This window comes from Clupea harengus, chromosome 8, assembly GCF_900700415.2.
Source record: "Clupea harengus chromosome 8, Ch_v2.0.2, whole genome shotgun sequence".
NCBI classification, from domain to species: Eukaryota; Metazoa; Chordata; class Actinopteri; order Clupeiformes; family Clupeidae; genus Clupea; species Clupea harengus.
In genome coordinates, this window is record NC_045159.1 from 30,138,375 (window position 1) to 30,160,503 (window position 22,129).

The 22,129-nt window shown below is 40.5% G+C and overlaps 2 protein-coding genes across 2 annotated transcripts; both read right to left on the minus strand.

The window, feature by feature from the left end:
- Positions 1 to 6,405: 6,405 nt before the first annotated feature.
- Positions 6,406 to 10,208, minus strand: LOC105889569. The gene is made up of 5 exons (XM_031572778.2): positions 9,823 to 10,208; positions 8,568 to 8,864; positions 7,661 to 7,897; positions 7,377 to 7,478; positions 6,406 to 7,277 (listed from the first exon to the last, which is right to left on the minus strand). Exons 1-5 carry the CDS (start codon positions 9,860 to 9,862, stop codon positions 6,406 to 6,408), a joined length of 1,548 nt encoding a protein of 515 aa, XP_031428638.1. The 5' UTR covers positions 9,863 to 10,208.
- Positions 10,209 to 16,810: 6,602 nt separating this feature from the next.
- On the minus strand, positions 16,811 to 19,668 carry LOC116221580 (myelin protein zero-like protein 1). The gene is made up of 4 exons (XM_031572779.2): positions 19,659 to 19,668; positions 18,884 to 19,053; positions 17,243 to 17,456; positions 16,811 to 16,881 (listed from the first exon to the last, which is right to left on the minus strand). The coding sequence occupies exons 1-4, from the start codon at positions 19,666 to 19,668 to the stop codon at positions 16,811 to 16,813; spliced, it is 465 nt and encodes a 154-aa protein (XP_031428639.2).
- Positions 19,669 to 22,129: the final 2,461 nt, after the last annotated feature.

A 22,129-nucleotide genomic window follows, 5' to 3' on the forward strand; every position in this document is an offset into this window, starting at 1 on the left:
GACACAATAAAGACAAGACTCAAACATGTGACTGGCAAACGAGAACACTGAGGGCCCCACATGGTCAATAGGGGTATTGCAGTCCAGGAACCCTGACAATTTTGTAGTTGGCTTCACCACACCATCCAAGGGTTAATGTTGGATTGCTTCCTAGAGACATAGGTTCTGCATGCATAACTAACCATTTCCCTCTCATAACTTGGCACTGTAATCACACAGATTCATTGGCCTTCACATAGCCACACACGCGAAGGGAACACTCAAACTTTGTGCTTTTCCATGCCAGGGTGAAACTAGGACAGGAGCTAAGGCTGAGTTCCTAATTGAATGGAGTCAGACTAATGAAAATGGAGTCAGATTAATTATGATCGTACCAAGAAGGGTGCTTTAATAAATGCTATGTTTTCAGCAGAGCGAAGAGAGACACACCCGCTAAAAACCTTCAGGACACCTATTCCGTTATTGGTTTAGGAGGCATGTCTTACAGATCCTTCTTTTGACCACAGTGGGGAACACTACACTTTTTGTTGCAACCCCCTATGTGTTCAACTTAATTGATCTGCCATTGTGTTGAATGGTTGGTGCCTGTCCAATTGGGTGAGATTACGAACATATTGGTGCTATTGTCAGTATAGTACCAATGTTGTCTTGGCCCTCGTAAAGACAGTATTGCTATTTATGCACAATTGCACCGCTGACATGTGAGTCTGGTACCCGTTGTACCTACACTGCTATGTTGGGCTGGTAAATGTTATTCTGTGACGTGTGTACGTCACACTGTTCATGGGGTAACTGTGTTCTTTCTCCACATGCAGTCTATGTCCCTCCCCCCAGAGATGGCTTCAGGCAGGGCACTGAGAACTCCCACGCCACCCTGGTGGACTCAAGGACAGGCCTGCTTCTTCAGTCTGCCTCTGAGATGATGAGGGAACACATCAAAGGTGAGGGGTTCAGATACAAACAACACAACCATTTACTTTAGTTTCTAAACCACAGACATTGACTGAATCTTGCTCTTCAGATTATCAGTAACTAACTTTATTTAAATTTAAACCTGTTCCACTCTTCTTTGGTTGTAGACACTATCCCTCTTGTCTTGGAAGAGTTCAAGCATGGCATTGAATATTCCCAGTTCAAAATAAAGGACGACAGACAGAATGAAATTATGGAGCCAGTCGATGACACTACGGAAGGTGGGAGACAGAGTTAAGTCAGGACTGTTTTTATTTAAGTATTATTTACCTTGCATTTTTTTATGTTTTGTTTGTGCTTTACCCTTCTGTGTTCATGTAGTTTGTGAAAAAAGAGGCAAAGTAGTCCTTGTTCTCCCTGGTAACTAAGGCAACATTCTTAGTAGTTCTAGATCCATACACCATAGACAGTCTCATACGCTTAATGAAACTCAGGTATTTTGTAATTGTAGCTTGTGTCTGACATGTGATGCAGAGGAGAGGAGGCATGCAGAGTGGGAATATGATTAGCCATGCATGATGTAGCTGTACATGCTGGTCCATATCCAAGTTGTATTAAACAACCCACATCCTTAATTAAAAAACAAAATATGGCAGTGGGTATAAATAGTTTGGGGTGGTCATTTATAGTACAGTATGTAGTGAGTGGCATCTATTAGTAGTAATGGAAAATAGTATTCAGAATTATGTTTTCATTAGTGAATAATTACCTGTAACTACGAATCATAGAGTTTACGTTAGCCTAGAATGAGCCCTTCATATCTACATAGGGAGCGGGTCCTCTTCCACAGAGTCCCCATGTTGCATCACCATTCTCTATAGCCCAGAACGGAAAAACCAAACCACTGTCTCAAGATAGGGCTTTTTGCTTTGCTATGGCATTTGATGGCCACCATATGTACTCGCACACACTTATAAAGTGAAGGGTGTTCAGCTGTTTGCAATTTAGCAACTTCCCCACTAGATGCCACTCAAACTTTTAACACTGTTAAACTAAAAACACACTGTTCCTTTAATATTTACTCCTTCTCAACACACACCAAATGATGTCCATTGATCCATATGCTATAGGAAAAGGTTGAGAATACAAACAGAGAAACAGTAAACACCTTTGCCTCTCACATCACCAATATTGTTGAATAATTGAAGCAATATTACATTAAAAAACTTGAGAATGATTTTTAAAAGTCTATATTTAAATTAATTTAAAGGTAGATCTGTAATTTTTAGTGCTGTCAAACGATTAAAATATTTAATCGCGATTAATCGCATTTATGTCATAGTTAACTCAAAATGAATCGCGATTAATCGCACATTTTTATCTATTCTAAATGTCCCTTCGTTTATTTATTTATCTTTTTATTTTTATTTTAATGCCCTTATCAACCTGGAAAAGTGGATTGGTTTTGCTTTATGCAAATGTTTTATTTTATTGAAAACCAACATTGCCAAACAGGGCGGTACAAAATAAAATTATAAAGTGCACATTTCAGGTAAACAAGGACTCAGCCTATAGTACAGTTAAACCATGGCTTAATATTTTCTTTTTTTCAAGTTTGCTGGGAACATAGCAGTCAGGCCTCTTATTTCAGAAACAATGAACCGTAACAGTTAGGTTACCAATAAAAGGTAAGCCTACTACTTTGCTTTCAGCCAGCTGCCTGTTGACATTCAGACAACAGTGAAGCTCGCTTTTTTTGCACAACACAACTTTTAAAAGTAAACATACATTCAGCTTTTTATCATCCATTTCGCCATATCGCGCTCACCATTCACTCAAACCGTAACGTTAGCCTACTACACAGTTTGCGAGGCCAAAAATAATGTAAATCTAAAAAAAAAAAAAAATCGCGTTAATCTCGCGATAAAAAAATGAACGGCGTTAAAATGGGTTTGCGTTAACGCCGTTAATAACGCGTTAAACTGACAGCACTAGTAATTTTGTAAACAGGTGAGGTTCATTATCCTGCCAGGAGGTCAAACATGATATTGATCAGGCCAAAGCAACAGAGCTAAGAGTCAACCCCGTTAACACTGTTAAGTGTGATTATATGGGGGTGGGTTGGGCATGTTAAGTTGGGTAAATGGAAATCGAACCACTTAAGGATGGCATCTCAAACTAGACACTTGTTACTGCTTCAGAATGCAGCATTACACTAATGGTAACATCCCACTGAATTTCAGATAGAAAGAAAGCTTAAAGATTGTCTTCAGTCTGCCTCTGAGATGCAGAGGGGACACATCAAAGGTGAGGGACTCAGATTCAAACAACACAACTATTTACTTTAGTTTCTAAACCACAGACATTTAAACCTGTTCCACTCTTCTTTGGTTGTAGCCACTATCCCTCTTGTCTTGGACGAGTTCAAGCATGGCATTGAATATTCCCGGTTTAAAATAAACAGACAGAATGAAATTATGGAGCCAGTAGATGACGGTGAGAAGGTGAGAGACAGAGTTAAGAGTTTCTCGATATTCTCGAAAATCTATCAATGTTATTTTGCACTACACAAAATAGGATGAAGTATTATGCAATAGAGGAATGCACATCCATTTCAACTAAAGTAATCCTCCATTTGAAAATAATTGAAGATAAAACTTTGAGGCGAGCTATAATCGCAGAGCAGCATCTCTGCCTCAGTAAAAGCAGAAGCGTTTGTGTGGCCTTCAGTACATGTTATTTGTGTCTCAATGATCCAGAATTAATTTCTGTTCTGTCTCTCTAACGGGCTTTACTCTTCACCAAGATGAGTTCAGCCGTAGTATGGAGTAGGCTACTCCCATTTTAAAATGAGGAACGACATCATGGAACCAGCCAAGCAGACAGACACAGGTGAGTTCTGCATGCAGTGTGTGTGCAGTAGATGAGCCCATATACAGTATGTATATTAGCATTGGTGTAAAAACTCTCCTTTTTCTGCTGAAGCTGTTGGGTTAAAGGAGACACTCCCTGTGGGCGTGACGTGCTCAGGTGAAATCATTGATGGCAGGTGTTACCAGTTCAACCCAACCCCTCTGACCTTCAGTGAGGCAGAGGTAAGAGCCACCTCTAAAACGTTCTCTCTCTGTCACACACAGCCACATGCACACACACACACAAACACTATCAGCACACAGCCATAACACATTGACAGGGCTGACAAACTGTACTGAATATTTCTATGTTGCCTCAGTCTTTCTGTCAGGACCTCTATGCTGATGGCCATATTGCTGCTGTGACCAGTGCCGACCTACACACACGCATCGTCTCCATGGCGATGATAGCCACTAATGGCCCCGCCCTCACCTGGCTGGGAGGAGTCAAAAAGGTTAATACCCCACCTCCTGCTTCTGCTCATCTATCAATCAAAGATACAGCTGTGTAACAGTAGCAGCAACTGCATTCCATGATATGAACTTATTGACATGATTTGGTCAGTTTGGGTAATATCAGCAGAAGTGTTTTTTAGGGTCAACATTCAAAGTCACACATGTTTTCCCTCTCTCTGTGTGTGTGTGTGTGTGTGTGTGTGCGTGTGTGTGTGCGTGTGCGTGTGCGTGTGCGCGTGTGTGTGTGTGTGTGTGTGGTCAGCAGTACAAGTGGCTAGATGGCTCCACTTGGGGCTACACTGACTGGATGCCTGGCCATCCCAATCTGCAGAGAGGCAGGGTCACATGTTCAGAATGGGTGAGATATCAGCACTCCTCACCTTTCCATTCATGAACAAAAGCTCATGTACCAATCTACAGAGACCAGTATGTAGTTAGAGTTGGAGCATGTCAATGTGGTAGAACCACAGACCTCACATTAAACTATGCCAAGAAGACCATCTGTAACAGCCTTTTAAAAATCTCATGACCTTTATCTCTCTCTCTCTCTCTCTCTCTCTCTCTCTCTCTCTTCTCCTATCTCTCTCCCTCTCTCAGAGGTGAGCTGGTGGACATCTGTAGACTGCAATCTGAAGAGGGCTTCCATCTTCTCCTTTTACTCTTTCTCCCTCTCTCAGAGGTGAGCTGGTGGACATCTGTGGACTGCAATCTGAAGGGGGCTTCCATCTGCTCTTTCCCCATGGCAGCATGAGGGGACACCCAGCATCTCAATGCTTTGGATTCATTGATGTCATGATTTGGATGAATGTGATATTACTTTGTAATTGAAAATAAAAAACTTGAAAGGCCCCATTATTGAGACTAAGTAAGGCAACACTAGTTTATTTGTGTTCATACAAAATGGTAATTCAGTGCTTTACAAATGAGATGATGAATGAATATAGAAATGCTTTAAATATAAAAACAAAATCAGAGAAACTGCATTGAAACCGATATAAATATTGAGTAAATATATCTAAAGACCCTAAAAAAAAAAAAGATTAAAAAGGTAGTGTAGCCAATATCATGAACTGCCGTACAACATTTATGAGAGAAAATATAGCTGCTTGTTGTCACATCATTGACACTGACACTCCAACTGCAGCAGTAGAATTTATTTGTGACTGATGAAGATGCTTGGTAAGATGGACTTCTTTAGTGATCATCTAGCAAGGCTACTAAACATATGCAGGTTTTTAGGGACACATATCACACATGCTGCATGTCATAAAATGAAAGAGCTGTTTCACAGCAGATTGTCTCTGTGAGCCATAAAGAATCATAAACAGGCCAGTTCTTCTGTAGTGAACATGAAGAAGTGTGTGGCTAGTTAAGTGAATGAGATTCCTGACCATGAGGTTTCAGTAAACATGATCACCTTTTCTGTCCGCAGTTTTGGTTTAGTTTGCCTTTTTTTTCTTGCAGGGGGGCCCTGCGCAATAACACATATCTAAAAGCCAAGAATTAAGATATTGCCCCATGCATCATCAAGATACATACAGTATGTGCAAATAGGATTGCAGAAAAAGACAACGAAATACACAATCAGGTTATAAAATACAATTATTTTAGATTTGATTTGATTTGATACCTTAAGCTTAAGGGTTGCCTGAAGGTTCTTTCAGTTATTTTACAAGCATTTTGACTTGGGTCTTGGGTCCTATTGGGGTGTCTATAGAGAGGTGACTTGTGTCAAGTGTATCACTGTGTGAATGAACTTGTGTGCCAACAGATTGTGTAATCACTGGATCATCAGTCTTTCGCTCTCGTTTTTGTAGTGTTTGGGTTTATCCTGCTTCTGGGTTCAAGTAATCTTTGGAGAGCGGTTCAGCTTCACCCTCAGGCTTTTAGGCAGATACTGATTCTTTAGTGTTTTCACCAGGACTCTTTTCATCATTTGGCTGAGCTGGGGGGAAGCTGGCTTCATCAGTTGGATCAGTATCAGTATTGGAGCACTTCACAGATACTGAATTACTTTTACCTTCAGTCATTGCTATTTCAGCTGTAACCTCACTTTTAGGTTCGTCAACAGTAGTGTTGGAAGAATTAGCATATGCGTTTTGTTTCTTCAGGAAATGTTGAATCTTCATTCACTTTTGAAGTGTGTATCGTCAACCTGCATTCCCTCTTCCTGCCCTCCATGTGGTAATGTGTTGATGATGTCATCATTCCTGATGCTTCGTGCTGATCCAGAGAGTGACGGGTCGGCGGTTTGGTTCTGTTCCTCTGTTACTGTGTTTGTTCCTCTCTCATATTCACAGGTCCCCTCCATATTCATGTTACCTGAACACTTATTTGCATCTCTAACAGCATCAGTGTATCTGGACTGTCTGGGAGATCCAGAGGAGTAATCTGCATGTGGGCATGTTACAACTGTTGGGGAAGGCTCAGCACTCTCATCAGACCTTGGTGCAGAGTCTAATTGCTTAAAGGGGCCCGGGTCATTGTTGACAAACTTACAAGTTGTTAGGCTCATTGTCATACTTGGATAAAATATATTTGCCAGGGCTCTTAAATAACTCTTTTCACCTGTGGGATTGTTGGTCATTTCTTCATGCTGCTTCATTCCATCATGAACAGCAGGTTCATCCTGAACTGAATTTGAAGATTGTCCATCTAAACTCCCCCCTTCCCCTATTCTCTCTTTCTGCCCTTCTTGTGTCGGTATATTGGTGACATCATCATTGCTGAGCCTTACAGTGGTATCCATTTTGTCATCTTGAACATCACCTGTAACTCTATCCTCAGCGTCTGAAGACCCGTCACAGGTATTTGTTGCTGCTGTGTGAGTAGCTTGACTGCCTGTTATAATTGATTTTCCACTTGAATTGTCTCCTACATTCACACTCTCCTCTAGCCTTTTTCCAGTGAGCAATAGTACACCCTCTTCCTTCTTTTGGTTGTTTATAATCTTTCCATCCGTCTCATGTTTGATCTCATTTCCAGTGTGTTTCTGCCCTGTTATTCAGATATATATAAATGACTTTGATGAGTTTAGAGTAATCTTCAGTCTACATATTTAATCACATATAATAGTTTGTGTTTGTAGAGAGTTACCTCTTGAGTTGATCTTGTAGCAGTAATAGCCCAACCCAGCAGCAGCACCAATGACTCCAATAACACCAACAGCACACACTACACCTAGGATGAGCTGATCTCCTGCATTTACAACAGAATGACTGTTATTGATATATCTGCTGTGAATGGTGAGGTGTTTTAGTTTAAAGTTCCATGTGGCCATGTAACATGTAATAGCCTGTACAATGTGGAACTAACAGCAATACCATCACACTTCCATAAGAGGATTGTAGATAGTTATATCATGAAATGGAAGTAATCACCTGAGGTAAAGCAGTCACTGGCATGGTAGGTCACACTGCTGTCACTAACTGTGTTGTTCACCACACAGGTGTAGACTGAGTCCTGGTTCTCCTTACTGATCTGTGGTCCAGTCTGACCCTCTCTCTCTGCAGTCTTTAGTCCAGGCCCAGACCAGCTGTAGTCCAGTGAGTCACCCTCTGCTTCACAGTGAAGTGTTGCATTGCTTAGGCAGGTGACCTTAGCTTCAGTGACAGGGTCTACAACAAACAGATGAAATGTTACAAAAGTATTATGAGACATCATCAAGACAGGGACGAGAGGGCATTTAATAAGGAGTTTGTGTGATCTAACATCTCACTGTGATCGATGGAACAGGACATACATTTGGAGGTGAAAGATTGAGTACTGTGTCATTACAGAAAATGCATAATTCACACATTTTGAATGTATTTATTTGAACTTCCTGGTTATAGGAATTATTTGTATTACTGCTTGAATTGTTTGTAAGTCAAACGCTTATCAAACTGAGCCTGAAAATGATCTAATTTAACATCAAATACATCTCATACACAAACATAAGTACTGGTATTTTTGTCGTCTGTACAATTCCTTAAATGGAAACTTTGGGATTTTTCAACCAGGGCACTATTTTAAGATCTTTTTGAGTCTTAACTTTCACTAAGGACAATTAACAATAAAAATTGGTCCAGTGTTGAACTAGAACGCTATAACCGGCAACCGCAAAATTGCTTTACGACGTAATCCCATGGGGCAAGAATCTGTATCAAAGTAAACCGCTTGTTTTCTCCACTGAAAGGCTCATAATGTTAGTGTCTGACAACATGGAAAGGAACTGTAAAGAGACTACAGAATGACTGTTCCACTTTCAGAATGTGCCATTAGGTGAATAAAGCTGGTTTTGCTTACCAGTTACTTTAACTCTGTGCTTTATGCTGATTAACCTTCCTTGAATTATAATGTCTGCGTCATACAATCCACTGTCATCTTTGGCCAGATTTATAATAGTTGTATCCCCAGTTTTTACATCCAACTTAATCCGCCCCTTGAATTTTAAATATTCTCTGACGTTTCCAGCCTTTTTGTCCCACTCCACCATCTTGTTGCCATTGTGCCTCCACAGAATGTCTTCTATCTCTCCTTCAACCAGGGGCTGTAAAGATAGTATCCCATTCGAGGCAACATTGATGGTTTTTGAGGATACCCCTGAAAAGAACAGATATGTATGCACTTATTATGATGCCAATGTTTCATGAGAAATTACTGTTTCATGCTGTTGTAAAAAAAAAAAAAAAAAAATACAAGCTAAAATGTCCACAGGCATATCATTATCCAATGACATTTTCAAAGTTTGACCAAAACACAACTTGCAAAAAGACTAGTTAGAGAGTGTAATGATTAGACAGTTTTTGATTGACTCATGAGATGCAGCCTAATTGTTGGCATTTGTGGTAAACCAGTTGCTCTTTATTGGAGATGGACAGCACAAAGTAAAAGGTGAAAGGCCCTCTCTAGTGCCAGTGCTTTGGTTTGCCCCTTCTGGGCTACAGTTGAAACATGATGGCGCAACATGGCACACTTGCTCCCTATGTAGCTATGAAGGACTCATTCTAAGCTGACGGAAACACACCACTTTGTAGTTACAGGTGATTATAGACTAATGAAAACATGTTAATGAATACTATATTCTTTTTCTGCTAATATATCAGCGTAAACCCTATATACCGCACTGCTTCAACCCATGTGACACTTTTATGTGACCTACAGTATGTTGTAAAGGCAAATTTACCAGCAGACCCATCATGTGTTTTGCTCGGCCTGGGGACAAAGTCCCCCCCCCCCCCCCCCCCCCCCCCCAATCCTTTTTCCATTTTACACACTACAGAATAACTCTCCTCTCCGACACAACTATTTAATCATAAACCGTTTCATTATAATTCAGAAAGCTGTTTGTTGAGGATTGAATAAAAACATCCACAAGTGATTGAAATTATTCTGGGATGTATCAGGTCAGCCAGTTCGGTTCGACAGGACCAAGGGCATATATGTGAGTCCACAAACATAAAATCAGGATTCTCAACATTCATGAACATAAGGCTATGCACTAAGCTTACTAATAGCCTGTAAGATTACATTTTGTTAACATATCAAGCATAGAGCTTACCGTAAAACAGACTGAAGATAATGCAGAAAATGGTCCTCATCTGGAGGTGTTAGACACTCAGATGGAGAGACAAGGTGAAGTTCAGTAGAGATTTGTTCAAGTCAAAGAGTCTTTACTTGAGTAAAATATCCAAAAACAGGGCAAAAAAAAACCTCAGAAAACCTCCAGGCAAGGAAACTCAGTCCAGGCAGTTAAACAGTTCCAACAAAAGTTATCCAAAAACAGGTAACAAAGATCTTAGAGAAAAAAAAAAGTTAAACTCACGCAAAGTCATCACAGGGTGTCAAATCAAGACTGAGCAGACACAGAAAATCAGGAGGCTCATATAAGCAGGCAAACAAGGCTCAGGTGAACATAATGACACAATAAAGACAAGACTCAAACATGTGACTGGCAAACGGGAACACTGAGGGGTATTGCAGTCCAAGAATCCTGACAATTTTGTAGTTGGCCTTGCCACACCATCCAAGTTAATGTTGGAATGCTTCCTAGAGACATAGGTTCTTGCATGCATAATTAACCATTTCCCTTTCATAACTTGGCACTGTAATCACACGGATTCATCGGCCTTCACATAGCGACACACGCGAAGGGAACACTTGAACTTTGCTCTTCACATAGGCCGTCCTTTGTTCACATTTATGTTCACGAACGAGCACAGACATGCACGCAGAACTACGGTGATCGAATAAAACACACACAGAGATTCTTTCTGGCGTGCACCCGACAGCGCATACTCGATCACACCAGCTCACACACACACACACACACACACACACACACACACACACACACTCTCACACACACACACACACACACCTCCTTTAATTCATTATCTAGATACATTTATTTAGATTACATATTGTGTTTTATTTCTGATTGTGTTTATAAATGGTTTGATATTTGATGTTACACAAGAATGAATGCTGCCAACCTCTTCTATTCAAAACTCCAAAGATCTTCAACCTTACTATTGATAAACTAACTTTGGTTGTAGTTATTCATTTAATTATTAATGAGAGTTTCAAATTGATAGTTACATTTTTATTTTTAACAAGACTGATATATTTGACTGATTTGTGGTTGATCCTTATTTTGACTACTGTGGATAACACAACATTTTGTGTGGCAACCCCCTATGTGTTCAACTTAATTGATCTGCGGTTGTGTTAAATGGTTGATGCCTGTCCAATTGGGTGAGATTACCAACATATTGGCGCTATTGTCAGTATAGTACCAATGTTGTCTGGCCCTCGTGAAGACAGTATTGCTATTTAGCACAATTGCACCCACATTTACTCAGCGCCCGCTCACAAGGTAAGGTACAAGCTCTTTTAAAGCCCCCTACTCCTGCTATCATTTTGGGTGTGTGTTGCAGTGGCTGCCCTGGCCAATCAGAATTAGTTTGACTTTTGGCTAACATCAGTCAGTCTAGGTGTGACCGCTCCTGCCTCACACACTGAACTGCTCCATGTTTACAGATAGAAAACACAACACTGCTATAGAGTATAGACTGCAATCAGATTTCGAGCTGTGACATTAATATCCTAACTGTCGTTACCGTCACCGTCACCTCTTCAATGTTTTCTACGTTTCTCGTATTTCGTCAGGCTAGGGCGCAGTAGTGATCAGTCACCTGAAATATCTATCATGTCTTGTATACTAGGGGGCAATCCGCAAAAAGAAATTAAAACATTTTGTTTTGATATGCAAAATATTCAGACCAAAATTGTCTATTATCAACAAAGGGGTAGATGATATGCCTCGTATTTTCCCTACTTTTCATGTGATTTGCAGATTAATTATGTGTGTCTGCTTTGCAAATATATTTGTAAAATCAGGATCCTCCACATTATCCACCTGCCATTACATCTTTTTATCTATGTAAATATCTAAGGGATAATGGACAACATTGCATTCGGGCAAATTCATTTCTGCTACCCAAACACAATGGTTGCCACACTTGCCAGAGTGAATTCTGAAGATCGAGAGGGATAAAGTGAATTGGCTAAATTGAAACATGAAAAGACTGAGCTAGAAAGGCCCCTGAATGTTGAGAACAACAAAGTTCAAGCTATTGCAGATATGAAAACATTAAAAGCAGGACAAGCTAGGTACAAGGCAGAGATAGCCAGTCTGAAAAAGCAAAGTGAGCAGCCCCCTCACACGGAGAGGTAGAGGCCAGAGGCATTTGGAACAATGCAGATTGAGGCCGTTAACAGCTAGGTATGCAGGTGTAAATGTGGTGTATCTTCTGGATCCCAACGTCATAAATCAAGTTATTTTACAAAAGTTCTTATGGAATTAGAAAAAGTCAAATAGCATGAGGCCTACAAAACATCATTAACCATATTTTTTAAACCTTTGAAATGTGCCTGGGGCCCGTGAGACCCCACAGATAACAGGAGGGTTAAGTGCAGACTCGGACTGTCAATCTGGAATATCTGGCAAATGCCACACAGCCTGGCCCACTTAGTGGACCACAAGACCGGCAGCAATGTGGAGAAAAATATTCTACCAGCTGGTTAAGGCCTACTTGATGTTGGAACAGACCATCTGATGGGGGGGGGGTTACACGGTTCCAAATAGGCTATCTATACTGTAAGTCAGGTGCCGAAATGAAGTGCTACTGTCTTCACCTCCCCACACCCCTTCAAGTGGATCCATCCATCCATCCATGTAATATTAGAGGTCAGAGGTCAGGCAGGCACAATCAAATCAAGACACACAGAAGCCATTATGAAGAGGGGAATCAAAATACTCAAAAAGAGATCAGCTGATGCTGCAAAATGTTTTAACTTAACAAATGTATTTAATAATAACATTACCGATGCCAGCAGCAGGCAAAACATAGACGCAAGCTATAGTGATAACATTACCAGTCCACTGGTGCTAAATGAAGAGGAGGAGGAGGAGAGTCTGGACATAGGCTGATCCCAGTGCAGGACAGGGGCAAGAAGAGGAGGAGGAGAGTCTGGACAATGGCTGATCCCAGTGCAGGACAGGGGCGAGAGGTGGAGGGCGTTGCTGAGGACGAGCGACATGACAACCTCGCAGGTGATACTGCATGTAGTGACAGTGTTAGCGGCCAGAGGGAATTCATCATACGTAGCCAGGAGCAGGTCCAAAACCAAATGAGTTTGATTTGTTCTTTAAAATAACATTATGCAACAATTTGACCTTAAAATAAAGATTTTGATGGTACACTGACTTCTAATACGGAGAATGGCGTCTGTGCCACTGCCATAGCACGCCTGGTATTGCATGTAACTTTGGTGTACAGGGCGCGAGACCAATGGCAACAACTATGTATTGTTTGATGGCACCACCTCATGTAACAACCACTTGACTCATGTGCCAGCTGTGAGAGGAAGTGAGTGCAGTTGTCATGGAGACAGAGAGAGAGAGAGAGTAAGCGAGCAAGAGACCGAACGAGTAACCAAGCAAGTGACCAAACAGGTAACCAAGCAAGTCAGATGCCGAGCTGGCCCTCTTTCTGTTTGACTAGTCAGTGATAACTTGTTAGCTGTCTTATTATGTCTTGTGTTCCAAATCAGTATTTCAGGTCTTTTTTTGGAAGAAATGGACGCCGTGTGCTCCGGACCAAAGAAGAAAAGGACCATCCAGATCAGTTACAAACAGTCCAAAAGCCAGGGTTTGTCATGGTATGGTGTTGTGTCAGTGCCGTTGGCAAAGGTAACTTACGCTTCTGTGATGGCACCATTAATGCCGAAAAGTACATAGAGATTTTGGAGCAACATATGCTGCCTTCAAGATGACATCTTTCCCAGGGACGCCTTTGCATATTTCAACCAGCCAATGCAAAAGCACATTCTGCACACATTACAAAGGCATGGCTGAGGAAGAAGAGTGTGCGGGTGCTGGACTAGCCTGCCTGCAGTCCTGACTTGTCCCCAATGGAGAATGTTTGGTGCATTTTGAAATGCAAAATGTGCCAACGAAGACACCGTACCGCTGCACACCTCAAGACTTGTTTGCAGGAAGATTGGGACAAAGTTACACCTGAAACGCTTCATCACTTGGTGTCTTCAGTCCCTATACATCTTTAGGGTTGTGAAAAGGAATGGCAACATTATAAAGTGGTAAATGCTTTACTGTCCCAACTTTTTTTTAAACAATAAAACTTTTGCATGCATATCTCAGGGTCTGAACGATGCACTGCCTAATTATGTAAACATCAATCTCATTAAACGATAGCATGCCACAGGCTATCCAGGGCACGGGGAAACAACATTGTTCTTAAAGATATACATTTTTATTGGACTCCCATATATCACGAATAAGCAAATGATTACTCTAATGCAGTGTCCAAAATGTCAGTGCTGGTGAATATCACATCAGTTTCCCGTAGACAAAATATAACACAAAAGAATGGATAGAGCACCACATGCAATTCAAAAGAGCCAAGAGTTTTTTTATTGCTTTGAATCAAGGTAAAGGAAAAGCATTTAAAAGTATGGCTATGTTGAACAAAACAAAATACAAAGGAACACATGTATTTCACAATAAAAATAAGATATATTCCCAAAGTATTTGACTTCAAAGCTGCAATGTCTAAGACTGAAGTCTAAGAAAAACAAAGGGTAACAGTGTGAACTCAACTCTGTTGAAACCTGTGGGAAAATCAGTCATATTGCACTGAAGTCTGAACAGCAAGGAAACATCCGGAAATATCATTACAAAGTAACATTTCTGAAAGAAAACTTAATTGGGTGAAGCAGTTGTACAGGTTCAGTCCCTGATTATAACAGATCAAATCATCACATTCAGTTAAATATTTCCTCACATTGCTCTAACTATCCGCCCAGTGTACTTAAAAAAAAACTGGTATTCATGCACAATACATTTACTGTAAAGGACTGTACAAATCTTTTTGCACTTCTGTAACCAAAACATCTTGTCACAGGTATGACCTCTGTGATTTGACAAATGCGGTCCTAAAGACAGGATGACACTAAATAAGAGGTCACAGAAATGCTGGAAATGATAAACTTTTGTGCATGCATTTCGAATCCCTGAGCTATAAATCACATACAAATGAACATGAATTTACAAGACCACCAAGTTTATTAGAGACAGGATGATTATTTTCTATTTGTTATGTTCTACTCAATCATGGTTTTGATTCATGGAGTCTATCCATGCCTATGCCAGGACAGGCCAGCTCATGACATATGCAAGGCTAAGGGTTCCATAAACCTTTTCAGGAGGTTTAATCTCTGTGTGCTAGTGCTGGTAGGCTTGATGTTTAAACAGGTATACTATTTTCCCGAACAGCCAGTTGATCTCACTCTGCAGCTTGCATAGCAACATTCTTCTGCAGCTCTTGAATGACAGCTGATTCAAAACAAAGAAGACATTGTGACTATAGATACTACAGATATAAAATATTGGTCATATTAGTTTCACCTCTTATGCATACATTAAAGCTATACTGATATATACTGTTGTTAGCTAAATTGATTAAGGAAATGTACTGACAAAATATTAAAATAATTCATAGACAACAGTGACTTTTTGCTGCATATTTCTTAAATTCACACCATAGAAAATCATTGCCCATTGTGCCTATGTAGTCTGGATGTTTTATCATATCTGTTAAAGTAACACTATGGAGTTTCTGAAGCCGCCAGGTATGGGGCTACTTTCTGCTGGGACTATTCAGTAACTTATTTGCTGTCTTGCTTTGTCTTTGTGTTGCACTTGCTTGATGTTTGACTGTGTTCGGAAAGTTGTTGACTCGCTAGTTTGTCATAAACAAAGTAAGCAAATTTCAACAGGTTTCGCTAAGTTTAGCCGCTAGCAAGACATCTTGTTAGCGATGTTAGCAAGCTTGTTATAACACGCTTGGACATTGATGCTAGTAATAAATGATCTCGCGTCGGCTTCTTTGTAATGTTATTGTGATAGCTATGTTGGCTATCACAATAACATTGTCACAGTCAAACATCAAGCAAGTGCAACACAAGACAAAGCCAGTCAGCAAATAAGTTACTGAATGGAAGTTACGAGTATCGTTTGCAAAGCCAATAAGAGGAATACCAATCACTATCACTGGCTGAAAGCGCAGCTATTCACTGATGGCATCCCCTCATTTTTGCACCCTGCAATATCTGTATAATATCTGTATACACCCCACTCCCTGTGAACATGTTCCCCCTATGTGTATTGTTTTTCTACTGTGATTCTACTGTGATTTGTGTATGTATGTTTGTGAGTTAAGTTAAGTGTATACGCTACTGGATGACCTAAATTTCCTTCGGGATTAATAAAGTATCCATCTATCTATCTATCTGTCTATTGTGAAGCAAACTGGGAAGTAAATGGGAAGACTGTCAACACAAGACACCACACTGTTGGTGCACCTATCCTAACCTGTTAAGAAGACAGGCTGCAAGTGGTCATCTGAGCACACAGTATGAAATATACAATACACTATGTGTGCTACATGGAATCGAACCAATTACCATTTCCCATTACGCATTCAATTATTCATTAATACATAAATGCATATTCTTACCTTCAGTGATTTCATCCTTTATTTTCTGCAGTTCTTTGCGGAATTTCCTCAAGTATGTCCCTAAATACACATATACACAGAAACCGGAGTGAACTGAATGCCATTTAAACAAAGACATTTAGAAAACCAAACAGTATTGTCCACGTGTGGCACTGTAGCGCTGCAGGACCAGATGTGAGTTTGGCACTCGGTGACAACTTGTTGAATGTTTCATCATTCACCACTTTTGTTCTCTCTTTAAATAAGTGCATCTACTCTGGGATTTGCCTTCATGAGAGGTGTTATAGAGATTTCAAAAGTGGTAAATACACTAACATAAACCATCCATATTTAGGCTTAACAACAAGTTTGTTGCCAAATGTATATTGTAATGTATATCTGGTTCTATAAGACTAGTGAGTGGCAATGCTACTAAAAACAGATTTATTTAGGCTAATGAGTGTCAATCTATTGATGCATAACAGGCCGACTCACCTCTTTAAATTTCTCCAACAGAGACTCACTGCATGAGTCTAATTCTTTGGAGAAAAAAGCAGCAGTTAGAAACAACAGATAGCATATGCATGAGCAACATTGCAATGGTGACAAAACACTAGCAAAATAAGCTATTCCTCTAAGATGCAGAAAAACGAATCCACGCTTTTATTACATCAATATAATAGTAATAATACCTGGCCAAAGATCAATGGTGTTAGAAGACTACTCAGAGAAAGACACAACATCTACAACTATGCCAACTGTACTGAAAGACAGCATTCAGTCACTTATTCTCTAACATTGATACATGCATCACAGTTTACCAGGATTTATAACAGGCCTTTGAGAGGTATTCCCAATATTCTGTGAACATAAACAAGACAATAATTATATTGGACTCACCTTTCATACCAACCCTAACTTTTATTCCCGATGCTGATCCCACTATATCTGGTGGATTTTTCACATCACACTGGTATGTGCCATTGTCACTAAACTGCATCTGAGAAACTTGGATTGATGCATCGTTTCTGTTCAGGTCCCCTGCCCAAACTACTCGTTTTTGAAACTGAGCAAGAGATCCTGGGTATGAATTGCCGCCGCTATAATAGAAGAACTGCAAAGAGCAAAAAAATGGAACAGTTATAAGGCATTGTTGGAACCTCTACTTACTTAATATCACAACCCAACACACTGAGCAAAATTGCACTTTAGTTATCTAGTTGAATTGCATTCAAATTCGTGAGAAAGCATTGCAGTTCAGTAGCGAACTAATTCTTCAAATCTTTAGGTGCTACTTCAATAGGAGGAAGACGAACAAATGAGATGAACTGAAGTTCATTTAATCTTGCAGACTTCCATCCAATTTTAGCGGCGGTCCATGGAGCATCTCTGCCAAACATCAGTGCACTTACTTTTCACACTACAGTTCCTGTCGTATTAACAATATGCTTTTCCAATCGAAAGCTAAACACTTATCAGAGTTAAGCTAATCAGAATATTCTGCTCACTTATTGCCGAAAAACATTTCAAGACAATGGTGACACTGTGAGAGCAGGTGTGTGTCCTTGTCTGTTTCTAACTTTTTGGGAGGTTTCACCGTTCCTTGACTTGCATCTCTTATCCAGAGACCCCTCCATGAATGCTTGGCTGTCCCCAACAGCCTGCACCTGTGGGCCTGTTTTCTGCTTGACCTTACAAGACACTCATCTCTGCACACAGGCCTTTCTGCCTGACCCTACGTGACACTCATCTCTGCACACAGGCCTTTCTGCCTGACCCTACGTGACACTTGTCTCTGCCTGACCCTACGTGACACTTGTCTCTGCACACGGGCCTTTCTGCCTGACCCTACGTGACACTTGTCTCTGCACACGGGCCTTTCTGCCTGACCCTACATGACACTTGTCTCTGCACACGGGCCTTTCTGCCTGACCCTACATGACACTTGTCTCTGCACACGGGCCTTTCTGCCTGACCCTACATGACACTTGTCTCTGCACACGGGCCTTTCTGCCTGACCCTACATGACACTTGTCTCTGCACACGGGCCTTTCTGCCTGACCCTACATGACACTTGTCTCTGGCACACGGGCCTTTCTGCCTGACCCTACATGACACTTGGTCTCTGCACACGGGCCTTTCTGCCTGACATGTCACTACATGTCACTTGTTTTTTTGCAAACTGCTCCATGTTAACCACACCACTGTATTACAACCAGTGTACTTTTCTACATAAGCTGAAAAAACTGACTTCACGTATGTATCATTTGTTTCAAACAACGTGTCTCCGAGGGCGGTCCATCAACACATCGACTCGCTCGCTGGTGAATTCTCCTGGCATTCTGCTCTCTTCACACACTGGCTCAATGGAACATTACACAGACTTTGTACTAGGGAGCTGGCAGGGGTAAACTCCATTTAATGCCTGGTCCAACTGATTTGGACATTTATGTTCTCATATACTGCCCCTCTGAGTAATGTCTAGATAATATCAGGTTTGCAGTGCATGTGCAAGATTATAAAAATGATTCCCAATCTTACTGAAGTTGTTTTGTCTGAAGCTCCTTCCGGTGTGAACGACCAAGTAACCGAAGCTCCACTGCTGACAACTTCTTTTGATTTTGAAAGAACATTTAAGTATTCCTGTGGTCCCATTTTCAAAGAGCGCGTCCTCTGGTGCATACCCTCAATAGCAGTGACCAAAAGTGTACCTGAGGGATAACAGTTAGGCAATTCAAAAGTGTTAAACAATGCACAGTATTTCTTCGAGACAAAACAAAAACACCAGGAACATCTAAATTCAGTGCTGAAAGTTACTACCAATTAGAAACAGTAAGTCAGTGAATCAATAAATAAAGACGTATATGGGCTGTGTTTTGTGCATTCATTGTGGCTAAATCAACCCTTACATACGTCACTCCTGACTGATTATATATATTTTTTATTTTACACCTAGAACAACCTTTTTAGCAACTCATAAACTTCTCTTTTAGACCATAAACAAAACCAAAAAGGCTGGTACTCTAGATCCTCAAGTTGCCAGTTTTATTTCTTACTTGAACAGCAAAAAGGTTCAGGATTCAGAAGCATAATCCTTTTAAGTCTCACTAGGATCTTGCAAGGTTTTTTTTTTGTGATATTTGCTGCCCAAAAAAGACTGCATTTGTAACAGGAGTTCTTTAAAATATTGGCAGTTACATTTGTAGTCATTCTGAAGTTTTATGTTTGTGATTTTCAGGAGGAAATCTCTATGATTAGACCTATAACAGGTTTTTGCATTATAATCATTCATCATTAGAGGGACCTGTAACATTACCTCCAGTCATGTAGGCCAATAGATAACTGTTACCCTCTGGTGAGCTCCATAGATATCACATTAGACATATACAATGTTACTTAGTTACTCCAAACTTATGGAAATAATCGATATCAAAGCGATAGAAGCGTTGGATGGATTTGGCAATTTTTTTTTATAGGCGTACATGAAATTTCTAATTTTCTTAGAAAGCTTTATAAGTTGATTTGCATTGTTGTAATGTTTTAATAACAAAGTTAATTTAGAAAGTTCTTGCATTAAAGTCACTGGAGCAAACTTTTCAAATGAACACAATCAGTAAAACTATCATGAAGTTTCCACTGCCTAAACAAAATTACAGCAATCACTGAGGTCTTAAACCAGCACTGAAATAGCATATTTATTCCAAATATGTTCTTGCACAATTGATCAAGCATGTGATTTCTCTTATATATATATAGAATGCTTCCACAGACCTTTCATCTGTGACTCACAACATAGAATGTTGCTGAAGAGAGGAGAGAGAAAGGGAGAGAGAGAGAGAAAGAGAGAGAGAGAGAGAGAGTCCTCAGCTGGCTTTGTCTACACACCTTCTCAGATGACACTATGCAGTGCGTGCTATAAAGCACTCTCCAGTCTGCAGTGCGTGTTATGAAGCACTCTCCAGTTTTTAATTTTGGCCCTCTGTGTATTTCAGTTTGACACCCCTGTTCTAGACCTTAGTGCTGCTTTTGACGCTATAGAGTTACAACCGGCCCTTTGAGGGCAACCATAATGCTGATGTGGCCAGTGTGGAAAATGAGTCTGACACCTCTGACCTAGACTAATCATTAAAAGCGCAGAAAGCCCGAAACGGCATTCATGGCAACGAAATCGAAGGTAAAATGAACTTGCTAATATTAGCAGGAACAGCGTTGTTTCTTAGGCTGCTAACGTTAGTTAAAAAAATATTGTGCTTACCGGAGAGTAAATATACTATGAACTCCGCATAGTAAAGAGATTCGAATGTCTTCTGATTATGACTTTAAGATCCATATTTGTGTTACTGTTGTGTCCAAAATGCCGTCCAGCAATGAAGGTGGTTCATGAAGCATCTCGGTGTGTGTGTGCTGAGCAAGCTCTTTTAAAGCCCCCTACTCCTGCTATCATTTTGGGTGTGTGTTGCAGTGGCTGCCCTGGCCAATCAGAATTAGTTTTACTTTTTGGCTAAACATCAGTCAGTCTAGGTGTGACCGCTCCTGCCTCACACACTGAACTGCTCCATGTTTACAGATAGAAAACACAACACTGCCTATAGAGTATAGACTGCAATCAGATTTCGAGCTGTGACATTAATATCCTAACTGTCCGTTACCGTCACCGTCACCTGCTTCAATGTTTTCTACGTTTCTCGTATTTCGTCAGGCTAGGGCGCAGTAGTGATCAGTCACCTGAAATATCTATCATTTCTTGTATACTAGGGGCAATCCGCAAAAAAGAAATTAAAACATTTGGTTTTGATATGCAAAAATATTCAGACCAAAATTGTCTATTATCAACAAAGGGGTAGATGATATGCCTCTTATTTTCCCTACTTTTCATGTGATTTGCAGATTAATTATGCGTGTCTGCTTTGCAAATATATTTGTAAAATCAGGATCCTCCACATTATCCACCTGCCATTTCATCTTTATCTATGTAAATATCTAAGGGATAATGGACAACATTGCATTCGGGCAAATTCATTTCTTCTACCCAAACACCATGGTTGCCACACTTGCCAGAGTGAATTCTGAAGATCGAGAGGGATAAAGTGAATTGGCTAAATTGAAACATGAAAAGACTGAGCTAGAAAGGCCGCCTGAATGTTGAGAACAACAAAGTTCAAGCTATTACAGATATGAAAACATTAAAAGCAGGACAAGCTAGGTACAAGGCAGAGATAGCCAGTCTGAAAAAGCAAAGTGAGCAGCCCCCTCACACGGAGAGTTAGAGGCCAGAGGCATTTGGAACAATGCAGATTGAGGCCGTTAACAGCTATGGTATGCAGGTGTAAATGTGGTGTATCTTCTGGATCCCAACGTCATAAATCAAGACCACCGGGTCCAGAAAGAATGACATGATTTATGCCATAGATGTGGGACATATGGTCATTGGCAAAGGATCGCAGGTCTCAGGGCCGAGGCAGACATGCTCCCTCATTCTAGGATAAAGGATAAAGAATGTGACTTTTGTAGAGTGTGTCTGAAAACATATCGACAAGTTGTTATTTTACAAACAGTTCTTATGGAATTAGGAAAAGTCAAATAGCATGAGGCCTACAAAACATCAATTAACCATATTTTTTAAACCTTTGAAATGTGGCCTGGGGCCCGTGAGACCCACAGATAACAGGAGGGTTAAGTGCAGGCTCGGACTGTCAATCTGGTGTCAATCCACTTAGTGGACCACAAGACCGGGCAGCAATGTGGAGAAAACCACTGAGGGAAAAAATATTCTACCAGCTGGTTAAG

Bases quoted from the DNA above. Each gene is read 5' to 3' on its own strand.
- LOC105889569 (XM_031572778.2), bottom strand. From the start codon at position 9,862: ATGAGGACCATTTTCTGCATTATCTTCAGTCTGTTTTACG. The intron at 8,865-9,822 runs GTAAGCTCTATG...TGTTCTTTTCAG, and splicing joins TATCTTCAGTCTGTTTTACG to GGGTATCCTCAAAAACCATC. The intron at 7,898-8,567 runs GTAAGCAAAACC...TGTTTGTTGTAG, and splicing joins GCACAGAGTTAAAGTAACTG to ACCCTGTCACTGAAGCTAAG.
- LOC116221580 (XM_031572779.2), bottom strand. The intron at 17,457-18,883 runs GTAAGATTGGGA...TGCTCTTTGCAG, and splicing joins CTTCAGACAAAACAACTTCA to TTCTTCTATTATAGCGGCGG. The intron at 16,882-17,242 runs GTGAGTCCAATA...TTTTCTCCAAAG, and splicing joins AGTTAGGGTTGGTATGAAAG to AATTAGACTCATGCAGTGAG.